The sequence below is a fragment of the Symphalangus syndactylus genome, chromosome 15 (assembly GCF_028878055.3).
Source record: "Symphalangus syndactylus isolate Jambi chromosome 15, NHGRI_mSymSyn1-v2.1_pri, whole genome shotgun sequence".
Lineage (NCBI taxonomy): Eukaryota > Metazoa > Chordata > Mammalia > Primates > Hylobatidae > Symphalangus > Symphalangus syndactylus.
Window position 1 is genome coordinate 74,625,908 of NC_072437.2, and position 14,952 is coordinate 74,640,859.

General features: G+C 38.2%; 1 protein-coding gene across 1 annotated transcript in view; it reads left to right on the forward strand.

The window, feature by feature from the left end:
• Positions 1-14,952, forward strand: part of TPTE2 (transmembrane phosphoinositide 3-phosphatase and tensin homolog 2) — a 93,839-nt gene that overhangs the window by 23,100 nt on the left and 55,787 nt on the right. The window contains 3 exon segments of the mRNA XM_063619023.1: positions 310-363; positions 912-965; positions 10,858-10,917. Coding sequence (XP_063475093.1) covers positions 310-363; positions 912-965; positions 10,858-10,917 — 168 coding nt within the window.

The window sequence follows — 14,952 nt, forward strand, 5'->3', positions numbered from 1 at the left end:
CAAACTGGAGTTGAGTTTGAAATAACTGCCACCACAAAGTCTGTCACACATTGGGACTGAGGTCATAATAAAGAGGTTTACTTAAATCGGGAAGCATTACTATTTTCCCCAGCCTAAGATTTTAGTTGTCGCCATAGAAATCCTCATTCCTAAGAAAGAAAAAAAGACATTCCAGGTTCCAATAGTGCTATACACATGAATAGTCAGAAATTAATTGGTTTCTGTCTAGAGTAATGAAAGGTAATTTTTCCAAAATATAAATTCAGAATTATGTCTCCTCTCTGACTGTATTCTCTTATCATCCGCTAGTCCACAGACAAATGAATTTAAAGGAGCAACCGAGGAGGCACCTGGGAAAGAAAGGTGAGTAATAAATAGTTAAAAAAAGTCACCCATCAGCATAAGTGTGCATAGAACTATACACACACACAGGCACATGAGCAAATGTATTCATCCATCCATCCATCCATCCATCCATCCATCCATCCATCCATCCATCCATCCACACTTCTCTTCAACACGGGTACACAAACTAATCCATGCACATGATGGAAACATAGACCAAGGAGAAAGGAGACTGCTGGACGTTTGTGGAATTTACTCTCAGGAGCCTGCATGGCCATATAGATTTTTTTTTTAACAGAGTTTCCAATGTGTCTTATTGTAGCATTTGTTAGTAACTTTGCATCCTTCTTTGATGGAGTTGTATAAAGAGGAGCAGGTCATAGGAGAGTTGCTTCTTCCTGTTAGTGTATTTGCCACGCTTAGTTCCTACTAAGCAGTTTTTTTATGGGACTGAGATTTCTGATAAATTAATTGGTTTCTGTCTAGAGTAATAAAAGCTAATTTTCCAAAAAAGTAAGTTTAGAATCGTGTCTCCTATCTGACTGTATTCTTTTATCATCCTCTAGCCCATACACAAGTGAATTTAAAGGAGCAGCCCTTGTGTCACCTATCAGTGAAAGGTGAGTTATAAATACATGAAGACACATGTATGCATAAGAGTGCATAGAGCTATACACACACCAAGCACATACACAAATATATCCATCCATCTTCATCCATACACACTTTTGTCAACACATTTACACAAACAAACCCATGCACAAAATGGAAACACAAAACAGGAGACAGATGGACATTTGTGGAATTTACTCTCAGGAGCCTGCATGGCCATACAGAGTGTTTCTTAACAGGGTTTGCAATTCTTCTCATTGTAGCATTTGTAGGTAACTTTGCATCCTTTTTTGATGGAGTTGTATAAGGAGGTCAGTTCGTAAGAGAGCTGCTTCTTCTTGTTAGTGTATTTGTCACCCTCAATTTCTAGTAGGCAATTTTTTAAGGGATTCAGGTTTCCTAAGTTTGAGACCCTACCATAGTGTTCCAAGAAAGGAGAGAATCCTATTTGCAACATGGAGGAGATAGCAGCCAATAAGGAGTAGTGAAGCCCTGGGAAAAAAAGAACGGAGCTAATGGAACGTGGACTTGCCCCACACCATCCAGAGCTCTGTCCACATGTGAGGTTGGTGCCTAGACCCAGCGCAAACCCACCACCTCATTGGATGCCACTTTCCTCAGGTGCGCGGGTACTTCACTGTGTCTCATGGGCAGGAGAGACTAGCATGAGCAGTGAAAGGAAGGAGGTGGTGGAGGGTTTTCCCAGTCATGTGAAAACCTCTCCTGGAAATAAATCCTAAAGGTGTAAGTAATATGGAAAACCTGATTCAAGTTAATTATAGTGTAATGCTCAAGAAACCTTGCAAAGTGAATGAGATTTTACAGAAGGAATAAAAGGATTTTGTTTAATCAGTGGCTGATTAAGGAAACATCTAGGTGAGAATTCTGTAGTTGCTCATTAAGCAATAGCATGTGAGTTTTGTATGTAGTATTGATTTTTAAGCCAATAAATAAATTTTTAAAAGAATTTATTTTATAGGACGCTCGAGGCATGGGCAAATTAAAATGTATTTCTATTATTAATATTATTTTTTGAGATGAAGTCTTGCTGTTGCCCATGCTGGAGTTCAGTGGTGTGATCTCGGCTCACTGTAACCTCCATCTCCCGGGTTCAAGCGATTTTCCTGCCTCAGCCTCATGAGTAGCTGGGACTGCAGTCACGTGCCACAATGCCCGACTAATTTTTTGTATTTTTGGTAGGGGCGGGTTTTCACTATATTGGCCAGGCTGGTCTTGAACTCCTGCGCTTGTGATCCACCCACCTCAGCCTCCCAAACTGCTGGGTTTATAGTCATGAGCCACTGTGCCTGGCTAAAATGTATTTCTAATATGTACATAGGTTTAATTTATATATAATTTAATTAATCTCTGATTAACTGACCATTGATAAATGAGTCTTTGTTAATTGTTGGACTTTACTTACTGGGCTTATGTGGTAGGATTTGCATACCCTCACTTATATATGTATGTATATCATATTTATGGAAAATCTACTCCTTTTGGTGCAAAAAATATATTTTCCAATAGTGTCAAAAAAAGAGAAATTCATTATATGTCTATGTACCTTTTTACTCCATCAGCACTGCCTTCATTGAAATGACAACAATAACACATGAAGGGACCTTCCACAAAATTTGAGGTTTAAGTAAATAAAAAGCTAGATGTAAACATATATATGTAAATACACACATAGACACCCACAAAAGTATACATGTAGAAAAGAGAGATTCAGATTTGGGAAGTTCATTGTCTGGAGCATCCATAACAATACAGAGTGTTTTAGACACTGTTTTCTAAAGTCTTATTACTGTAGTATCTGCAGGTACGTTTCTTTCTTCGATCTAGTTGGATAAAAGAGGAATAGGTCTTAAGAGGAATGCTTCTTATTCCTATTCCATTGGTCACTCTTATTTAGCAGCAGCACCCTGAAACCTTAGGAAAATATGATAACGTGTGTATTGTATGACACTCTACTAGAGTGAGCCAAAAGAGGCAACAATCCTATTTGGAGCAAGGAGGAGGTAACAGTGGGCAGGGAGCTGAGGAGCTCTCAATAGAAAAGAGCAAAGCTAATAGAGCCCGGTCTCTTCGTCTGTTACCACATGAGGCTACTGCCCCAAAGGTAAACCCACCATCAGATTGTATGGAGGCCCTGCTTTGGGTCTGTAGTTACTTAACCCTATCTGAGGGGCAGGAAAGACATCCATGATTGGTGAAGAGTTACTGGTGGTATTTGAACGTGAGAAGGCAGAAAATTACAAGGGCAAGCAAGGTGGATATTTACAAACTGAAGTTGATTTTATGTAAATTTTGCCAGAAACAGTAACTTGGGGATTAGGTGTAGGAGTAAAGAAATGTATATAAACTTGATTCATTAAGTTTTTTTCACAGGCTGAAAAATTTCATTACAAACATTTAAAACCTCATTTCCAGAGAAAAATTAAATACCATGTTTCAAATAAATAACTGATTAATGTCCATTTTTCAGGGTAACTAGATTATAAATTGTAGAATAATTATTGCTAATTTGTATCAGAAAATTAAGTCTAGGATAACATGTGGAGTCTTGCTATGTTCATTTTTAATCCTTTAGCTATTACCCCATTGAATTAAAAAGAGTAATGTGTGGTAGAGTCATCAATGATGGGTGAGATTTCAAAATACGGAGAGAAAGAAGAGAGGGATATATTAAGATTGGTAAAATTCACTCATGAAGTAATAAAGAACTGCAGTTAAATTGTGATTCATTAGATTGTTTGTTAAGTCCCAAGAGCACCTTTACATAATATAAGGTTTTCTTCTAGGAAAAAATGATATATTAATAGTAGATTACAAATCATTGATATATACATTTTCAGAGTTCAGCCAGTTTATAAATGTAGAGCAATTGTACATAACTTCAACCAGGAAAGTATGTCTCTGAAGTCACTTGACCTGATGTGTACATTTTTTGTTTGTTTTTTTTTTGAGACAGAGTCTTGCTCTGTCGCCCAGGCTGGAGTGCAGTGGCGCAATCTCGGCTCACTGCAAGCTCCGCCTCCCGGGTTCACGTCATTCTCCTGCCTCAGCCTCTCCGAGTAGCTGGGACTACAGGCGCCCGCCACCACGCCCGGCTAATTTTTTGTATTTTTTTAGTAGAGACGGGGTTTCACTGTGTTAGCCAGGATGGCCTCGATCTCCTGACCTCATGATCTGCCCGCCTCGGCCTCCCAAAGTGCTGGGATTACAAGCGTGAGCCACCGTGCCTGGCCGATGTGTACATTTTTAATCCTTAGCACTGGCCCGGATAAAATGACATCAGTAATCTTTCACTACTTTGATATATCTTTGATATAACTCACCTTTCAATGGTGGTGTCATTGAAAACTACTGATGTTATTAATTTGGGTCAGTGCTAAAGGATATATCTACACACACACACACACATATAACACACATGTATATATGTGTGTGTGTATATATACAGATATATCTTTTAGCTATATGTAGTATATATAGATATATAAATATGTATTTGTGTATATATAGATATACACATATCTATATACATATGTCTACATATGTGCATATTTAAATGTGTGTATATATATCTATATATACATATCTATATATAGATATATTCTTTAGCACTGACCCAAATTAATAACATCAGTAGTCATATATATATCCTTTAATATATATATGAGCATGTGTATATATATGTAAACATATATGTATATATCCTTTAGCATATATATGTATATATACACATATAATTGATGTATACATATATGTGTGTGTATATGCAGGTATATCTTGTTATATTGTGCTTTACTTTATTACCCCTCAGATATTACTTTTTTATAAAGTGAAGGTTTGTAGCAACCCTGCATTGAGCAAGACTCCTGGTTTTATTTTTCCAACAGCATGTTCTCACTTTGTGTCTCTGTCACATTTTAATAATTCTTGCAATATTCCAAACTTTTTATTATCATATCTGTTACGGTGATCCGTGATCAGTGATCTTTGATGTTACTATTGTAATTGTTTTGGGGCAACACAAACCATGCCCATATTAAGATGACAAGCCTAATCAATGACATGTTTGTTCCGACTGCTCCACTGACTAGCCATTCCCCCATCTCTCTCCTTCTCCTTGGGCCTCCCTATTCCCTGAGACACAACAATATTGAAAGTAGCCATTTAATAAGCCTATGATGGTCTCTGAGTGTCCTAGTGAAAGGAAGAGTCACATGGCTCTCACTTTAAACCAAAAGCTAGAAATGATTGTGAGGAAGGCTAGACTTCTTGCACCAGTTCAGCCAAGTTGTGAATGTAAAACAAAAACAAAAACAAAACAAAACAGAAAAGCCAAAAAACTTCTTGAAGAAAATTAAGACTGCTACTTCAGTGAACATACAAATGATGAGAAAGCAAAACAGTCTGATTGCTAATATGGAGAATGTTTTAGTGGTCTGGATAAAGGATCAAACCAGCCACAGCATTCCGTTAAGCCAAAGCCTAATCCAGGACAAGGCCCTCACTCTCTTCGATTCAATGAAGACTGGGAGAGGTAAGGAAGGTGCAGAAGAAAAGCTTGAAGCTAAAAGGTTGGTTCATGAGGTTTAAGGAAAGAAGCCATCTCCATAACATAAAAGTGTGAGGTAAACAGCAAGTGCCAATGCAGAAGCAGCAGCAAGTTATCCAGAAGATCTAGCTGAGATAATTGATGAAGGTGGCCAAACTAAACAACAGATTTTCAGTGTAGACAAGATAGCCTTTTATTGGAAGAAGATGCCATCTAGCACTTTTATATTTAGAGAGGAGATGTCAATGCATGGTTTCAAATCTTCAAAGCATAGGCCAATTCTTTTGTTAGGGGCTAATGAAGCTGGTGACTTTAAGTTGAAGCCAACAATCATTGACTATTCTGAAAATCCTAGGGCCCTTACAAATTATGCTAAATCAAGCAAGATGGGTGACTAGAGATGCCTGGTGCTCATCTCCCCTACAAGAAAGAACCTAGGCAAGAAATATATATCTAAGATTTGATTAGAGTATCAAAGGGATAGCCCTGGAGTGCAGCAAAGGAGTGGAGACACATCTGTGGTGACTGGAAGTCGCGACAGCATGGAAGCACTCAGCCTGTGCAGCCCCTTCTCCCCCATCTGGATTGAATTGGCCCAGAGACAGGAGGGACTTCTCATTGCGGGGTGAAGGTAAGCAGAAGATCCCTATCACCCCACTGCCATCACAAACACAAAGTCTTTACAACAGGAGAATCTCACAGTCTTTGCAAGCCCTGAGGCCAGTTTGGAGTACTGCCAAGAATTGACACAGCTGCATGTCCTGGACTAGGAGTACAAGGTGAAGACTTCCCACCCCCAGAGACCTAAGCTGCAGCAACACAGCACCATCTTGAGACCAGAGTCATCTCTTGAGTGTGCCCTTCTCTGGGGGCCAGTAGCCACTGTGCCTCTCCAGCACTGGAGCTTTATCTTCAGTACACCAAGCCCACATGGGTGGGTTAAAGCCACTATCCCAGCTGTGTGGAGGTTGGTCCCAGGACTGGCTGTAACTCAAGTAATGCAGAGCAGGGAAATCAACCCCCACCACCACACTTCCAGACAGAGGAATAATCTGCAGTCCCATCCAGGGTAAACTCACTCTTAAGACAGCCAAACCACTACATGCCCTCTCCCAAGTGGGAGAGGCCCCTAAGCCTCTGAGCAGCTGATACACCCCCAGGTCAACAGAGGGACTATGAGCTCATGCCCAGGACCTGAGAAACAGCCTTGCAGGCCCCATCCACCACAGACATGCCCCTGGCCTGCCCAGGAACCCTCTGCCTTTAATAAGGGCCTGAGAAATAGTCCCACAGTCTGCCCCCAGCAGGCACACCACCGAGTGGGTCTTGCACCTGTGTCTCAGACCTGAGAGACAAGCAGCTGTGTATGCCCAAGTCTCAGGGCCAAGAAACAACCCTGGGAGCTTACTCTGGCCAGCATACCCTCAGGCCAACTAAGCAGCCACATACCTATGTCCCAGGTGGAGGAACATCCCTTTAGGCCACCCCCCACAGAAACACTCCCAGGCCAACTAAGCAGCTGTGCAACCTTGCATGAGCCTGAGAAATAGTCCTGTATCCATTCCCAGCAGATGCATCTCCAGACCAGCCAATCAGCCATGAGTGCCCATGTCCTGGACCTAAGAAAGAGATCCATGGGCTACTCCCAGAAGACATGCCCCTAGGCCAGCCAAGCAGCCTCGTGTCCACATCCTGGGTCATAGAAGCAGTTCCCTGGGCTTCCCCTGGCAGGCACCATCCAGGCCAGCTGAGCAGTAGTGTGCCCCCATCCTGAGCTAGAATAGCTCTATGGAGTACCCCCAGCAGACACACATCCAGGACAGCTGAGAAGTCATTCGACTGTATCCCAGGCCTGAGAAACACCCCCTCTTGGCCAGCCCTGGCAAAGATACCTTCAGTCCAGCTTAGCAGCTATGCAGCTCTGTATTTGGCCCATGAGTTTTCCCCAGCAGACTGGCCCCAGGCCAGATGAGCAGCTGTGTACCCATATACCAGGTTTGGGAAACAGCCCTTCAGGCCACTCCTGGAGTGCATGCTTCCAGGCCAGGCAAACAGCTGTGTGCCTGCATCCTGGGCCTGAGAAACTGTCCTGTGAAGCACATCTGGCAGTCATGCCCTGGTTGAGCAACTGCATCCCCATGCTGCTGGCTAGAGTGACAGCACCATGGCCAGCTGCATAAAGCCATACTCCACGTTTTCTGACCCACTGTATGCCTGCACACACCCCTCCCCTGAGAAACAGCCCAGTGAGCCCACCCCTGGCAAGGCTGCACCACCATCACCACAAACTTCCTTAGCCTAGGCCACTGAGTAACTTGCAAATGTTACTAGTGTGGATCACAGCTGAATAAACTACATGGAGACTACACTTACTGCATCCATGTAGAACCAAGGCCAGTATATCCCAATGAGCTGACATCCAAGACCCATTCATACAAATAAATTCATACAAGTAAACCTACTCCATAAAACTGGAAAAGGTGACTTTTTCACCAGATGCATGGAAATCAATTTAGAAACACAGCAACCATGAAAATGCAAGAAAACATGTCACCTACAAAGGGAAATAATAATTATCCAGTAATAGAACCCAATCATAAACATATGAAATGACAGAAAAAAGAATAATCTTAAGGAAACTCCGTGAGATATAAGGTAATACAGATAAACAAGTCAATGAAATCAGGAAAACATAATTTGAAAGAGAAATTCAGTAAAGATACAGATATCATAAAAATAACCAAACAGAAGCCCTAAGAGCTAAACAGTTCAATGGATGAAATGAAAAAATACAATCAATGGCTTTACAGACAAGAACAAGCAGAAGAAATAATTTCTGAACTTGAAGACAAGTCTTTTGAAATAACACAGGCAGGCAAAAAAGGATAAAAAAGAATGAAAAAAGCCTACAGGATTTATGGGACACCATTAATTTGATCAAATATTCATATTATGGGCATTCCAGAAGGAAAAGTGAAAAGAAAATATGAGGAAAACATATTTAATAAAATGAGAGCATAAAACTTCCTAACTCTTGAGAGAGAGCTAGACATCTAGTTCCAGGAACATCAAAGAACCCCAAATACATTCAACCCAGACATTATAGTCAAATTGTGAAAAATCAAAGACAAAGATTTTTTAAAATAGCAAGAGAAAAGTAACACACTTATAATGGAATCCCCATTAGACTAACAGCTGATTTCCCAGCAGAAACCTTAGGCTAGAAGAGAATGGGATGATATATTCGAAGTTCTGAAAGGAAAAAAAAATCTTTTAGTCAAGAATATTATACCCAGCACAGCTATCCTTTACAAATGAAGACGACATAAAATCTGTCATAGATAAACAAAAACCAAGATAATTCATCACCACTAGACCAGCCTTACAAGAAATGCCTGAGGGAGTCTTACATCTGGAAGTAAAAAGATGATAACCACCATCACAAAAACATGCAAAACTTTAAAAGTCACTGTTAGAGTCAATACATAAAGGAGAAAGAGAAAGGAATGAAAGCTTATCACTACAGAAAACTACCCAACTTCAAAAGTAAACAGGAAGAAAGGAATAAAACATATACAAAACAACCAGAAAACAATAAAATGCTGGAAGTAACTCCTCACCTACCAATAATAACTTTGAATGTTAATAGATTAAATACCCCATGAAGGATATAGACTTACTGAGTGGATTAAAAAATAAGACCCAAATATATTTTATCTAAAAGAAACTCACTTTACTGGTAAAGAAACACATAGACTGATAATGAAGGGATGGAAAAAGATATTCTATGCAAATGGAAGCCAAAAGTGAGCAGGAATAGCTATACTTGTATCAGACAAAACAGAGTTCAAGTTAAAAACCATAAAAATTGACAAACAAGATTATTATGTAATAATTAAGGGTTCAATTCAGCAAGAAATATAATTGTAATATGTGTATAATTGTAAATATATATGCACTCAAACACCAGCGCACCTAGATATATAAAGCGAATATTACTAGATCTAAAGAGGGAGATAGACCCCATTACAGTATGAGTTGGGCACTTCCATATCCCACTCTCAGCATTGGACAAATCATCTAGACAGAAAATCAACAAAGAAACATCAGACTTAAACTCCACCGTAGACCAAATGGACATAAATAACAAACATATACAGAACATCTCACCTAACAGCTGCAGAATACACATTCTTTTCATCAGCACATGAAACATTATCCAAGATAAACCATATCTTAGGCTGCAAAACAAGTCTCAACAAATTTTTAAAAATTGAAATTCTATCAGGTATCTTATCTTACCACAATGGAATAAAACTAAACATTCACAACAAGAGGAACATTCAAAACTATACAGACATATGGAAATTAAACAACATGCCCTTGAGTTACAATGAGTGAAGAAAGAAATTAAGAATGAAATTTAAGAATTCCTTGAAACAAATGTAACTAGAAACACAATATACCAAAACAGGGGACACAGCAAAAGCAGTTATTAAGAAGTATGTTTTTAGCTTCATCCATGTCCCTACAAAGGACATGAACTCATCATTTTTTCAGCAAACTATTGCAAGGACAAAACACCAAACATCGCATGTTCTCACTCATAGGTGGGAATTGAACAATGAGAACACTTGGACACAGCATCTGATACTATGATTATAGTATCATACAGAGTATCTGATAGATCTGAATCATAGGTTCACTCTGATCCGTCAGCAGCCATGAACATGGAGGCAATGCCCTCCACCAGCAAAAAGACTATGACTTTTACTTGCTAAAAGCTCAGGTGATCATTAGCATTTTTTAGCCAATAAAGGAGTTTTTAATTAAGGTATGTACATAAGTTTTTTGAACATAACGCCATTGCAAACTTAACAGGCTACAGTGTAGGGTAAGCATAACTTTTATATGCACAGGGGAACCAAAACATTTGTGTGAGTTGCTTAATGCAGTTTTTCTTTATTGCAGTGGTCTGGAAGGAAACCCACAATGTCTTTGAGATATGTCTATACACATATTATTTATATATTATATATCTGTATACATATTCTTTTATATATCTTTATATACATATATATAGAAAGAGGCAGAGAGAGAAAAGAAGATACAAATATGCAAAATTCAGTGTTGGGAGTATCCATGAGGAAAGAGTTTCTGGTTAATGATTGTAATTTTCTTTCTTAAATATTAGGTCTTCCAGTGAGCTAAGTCATGTTTACTATATCCTTTAGATTCATGGGATTCTTGTTATTCAAATATATTTTTCATCACTATTTTGTGTAGCAAATATCTAATGATATATTTTTGCATTTTTTTTTTGGTGGCTAAAGTATGTTAGAACGACTTTCCAAGTTTGAAGTCGAAGATGCTGAAAATGTTGCTTCATATGAGTAAGTCAGTTTGTAGTTTGAAAGGAGGGAGCCATTGATGGATCTCTTACCTTTAGTGAAACAGGGCTTCCGCTGAGGCAAGAAGGAAAAAGGGAAACTATGGAAAGATATCAAAATGTATGGGTGGGAGGGTACACCGTATGTACTCCAGTTGAATTCTTAGACAAGTATTATTTGGAAAAAAAATTCCATCCATTCAGAAATAAATGTTCTTCTAGCTTGCAAATGTAAAAAGTATTCTTAGAGGAAATTAATTCCATTAAAAGTTTTTTTTAAAAAAGAAAAAAAGGAATGCAGAATGCTACTTAACTCATCAATAGTGAATGTTTCTCATTTTTACTGGATATGGTGTGATTCCCAATTTTGTAGATTTTGCCTATGAGCAAATGGTATTGATAGCAAAAGCAAACATGTTTTGCTGACTAAAGACCTCTTTATGCTCATTGGGATTTTATTCTTATTTGTTTCTAATCTCACTAGACTATTTCCTGTTGCACTGACCTGAAGGCATTTTATCATGTACTCACTGAAATGAAACAATACATTCTTAAACTGGCTTGTGTCTGAACTGCAGACATATTCAGCAGATTTTTCTTCTGCTTCTTTCTTGCCCGGTTGTATAACCATTCACCAGCTTGTGTCAATGCTGGAGAGGAAGTACTGCCATAGAGGAAGTTAACTCACCATGGTTGTAAGCTGTTGGTGTCTAAACAAAGACTGGAAACAAAGAGGGCAAATACGAATAGTTCTTCAAATTACCCTGAATTTGCCACTGAATTAAACTGTGTGTCTGCAAATTAGCTATACATTTTCTGTAATGGAGCTGCCCAGGGCTGAAACAAAATTAGACAGATTAAGCAAGACAAGCATTTCCTTCTTTCCCCACTCCAAACAAAATAAAGCAGGTTTTCATTTTATTTTATTTTTAAATTACAAAGTCTCATTACATAGATATAGGAGGAATTTTTAGTAGTCCCTGTGAGAAATGCTGGTGTTTCATACCAGGGGGATGATACTGGATTTATAGCAAAAGCTGGAATCAGTGCTTGGCTTTGACATCATATATTCATTCACCTGATACTCAGCAAGTCACTAACCCTCTTTAACTTTCGGATTATTCAAATGTAAACTGGCTATAATGCAATCTATGTACTGGATATTGTATTGTAAAAAATTAGTAATAAAACAAAAATAACATGCAAAAATACTTTGAAAACTTTGCAGTTCTGTAAATAGGTTTTATTCTAAAAACTGAAAATAACGTAAGAGTTCATTAAAGGAAAATCAGAAAATACAATCAACAAATCTACCCACATATAGTCATTCTTAAACTTTGATGCATGCACTTCTAAGTACTTTAAGCATATACTTTTTGTTTACAGATATGAGACCATACTTATTCTTTTGTAAATAACCTTATTACTTAATGACATCATGACTATATATTTTTGTTAATATATATTCATGTGCACTTACAACATTATTTGTAACAGTTGTGTAATATTTCATGGTGTAGATGTGCTATAATTCATTTAATAGTCAGATATTGCTGAACAATTAAGTTTTTTACAAGTTTTTAACTGTTACAAAAATGAATATATTTGAGGCTAAATCTCTGTATATTGTTGGTTATTTGCTTGTTATAAATTCTCAGAAGTGGAAATTCTGTGTCAAAGGGAATGATTGTGACGCTATTGATATTGATGTGTGCTTTAACATCAAGATGCAAAGTGTACATTTCTCCCCTCCCACACTTAACACTAGCCATCATTGATTTCTCTGATATTAGTAAATATATTTGTTCTGATGCACATTCTTTGACACACCTTCATTTATCCTTTTCTGTCTTTGGACTGAAAAGTTAAATCTATTGATCCTTTTTCTATTTTATGTAAGATGAGCAATTTCTCCCAGGTCGTCTTGCTTTTCACTACATAAAAGCATTTAATCCTCGTGTAATCAAATGTATCTGTACTTTTCTTTGTGATTTTGCCTTTAATGTTATTCTCAGAAAGTCCTTCTTACCCCAAGATTTTAAATATACTCACCAAAATTTCTGTTTTGAATTTATTTTCTTCATTTAAATAAAATATCTGCCCTGAATTTACTTTGTCTTAAGGTATAAAGTGCAGAAATTTACTTTTCTCCTAAGTGACTCGTAGTTTTCTCAGCATGAATGTGTCATCCCCCTGTATTATCCTTACCCTGTTTTAGTGATCTAGAGTGAGCAGGAAGACCAGAGCCACTACAGTGTTTTTCGTGCTTTACATCGTGGCCATCTCCCTACCCCCAGAGTCTGTACCAGAGAAAAATGTGTCCAGTGGGAGAGATAGCACCTGCCTTCAATACAAATCCCATTTCATTAAACATGGTCTTGTTAGTGTCATGTAGCTTCCACCTTCTATTGATAAAAAATGAGGCATGTTCATAGTTAATATTTGTGCTTTTAATTCAACTTTGATATTAATATTGGAACTTTTAGTGTTTTAAGGTTTAGTATCTCATATCTTTTTCTATCTCTTTTTTTTTTTTTTTTTTTGAGCTGGAGTCTCGCCCTGTCACCAGGCTGGAGTACAGTGGCGCCACTCAGCTCACTGCAACCTGCGCCTCCCAGGTTCAAGCGATTCTCCTGCCTCAGCCTCTGGAGTAGCTGGGACTACAGTCACGCACCACCACGCCTAGCTAATTTTTTGTATTTTTAGTAGAGATGGAGTTTCACCATGTTGGCCAGGTTGGTCTCGATCTCTTGACCTCATGATCCACCCGCCTTGGCCACCCAAAGTGCTGGGATTACAGGCGTGAGCCACTGTGCCTGCCTCTATCTCTTTATTTTTGAATTCTCATTCTCATTTAAATTTAGTTTTTGTCTCTCGTGTATAGCATGTAATGCCTTTAATTTCAAAGTTATCTGAGATTATTTCTCAATATGCAATATGAGAGTAATATGTATTTATGATTTCTGGTATGTTTGGTTTTATTTATCATCTTTCTCTTTATTAGAGATACTTTGATATTTTCTTTGTAAATTTGTATATATTTTGCTATTAATTGATTTGTTTTTATCCCTTGCATTTTTTATTGATATGCAAGTCAGAAGCCCATTTCTAGTCTATCAATGTTTATATTTAAATATTTAGAAAACATAATTATACCATTTTTTCCCTCAATATCGAGAATAAAACTGGACTTGTACTTGTGAAAGATAAGAAATGCAACCTGCCTTTACTTCTATCTTCTTCCACACCTTGAATCCTAGTGTAAGAATGCCTAAAAATTCAAATCAATAGTATTATTCATGATTTTATATTATTTATCTTTTAGAATCATTTATTTACGTTTTCACCTGCTACTTTTTTTTATTATTATACTTTAAGTTCTAGGGTACATGTGCACAACGTGCAGGTTTGTTACATATGTATGCATGTGCCATGTTGGTGTGCTGTACCCATTAATTCATCATTTACATTAGGTATATCTCTTAATGCTATCCCTCCCCCATGCCCCCACCCCATGACAGGCCCCGGTGTGTGATGTTCCCCTTCCTGTGTCCAAGGGTTCTCATTGTTCAATTCCCACCTATGAGTGAGAACATGCAGTGTTTGGTTTTCTGACCTTGTGATAGTTTGCTGATAATGATGGTTTCCAGCTTCATCCATGTCCTTACAAAGGACATGAACTCATCCTTTTTTATGGCTGCATAGTATTCCTGGTGTATATGTGCCATATTTTGTTAATCCAGTCTATCATTGATGGCCATTTGGGTTGGTTCCAAGTCTTTGCTATTGTGAATAGTGCCTCAATAAACATACATGTGCATGTGTCTTTATAGCAGCATGATTTATAATCCTCTGGGTACATACCCAGTAATGGGATGGCTGGGTCAAATGGTATTTCTAGTTTTAGATCCTTGAGGAATCGCCACACTGTCTTCCACAATGGTTGAACTAGTTTGCAGTCCCACCAACAGTGTAAAAGTGTTCAATTTCTCCACATCCTCTCCAGCACCTGTTGTTTCTTGACTTTTTAATGATCGCC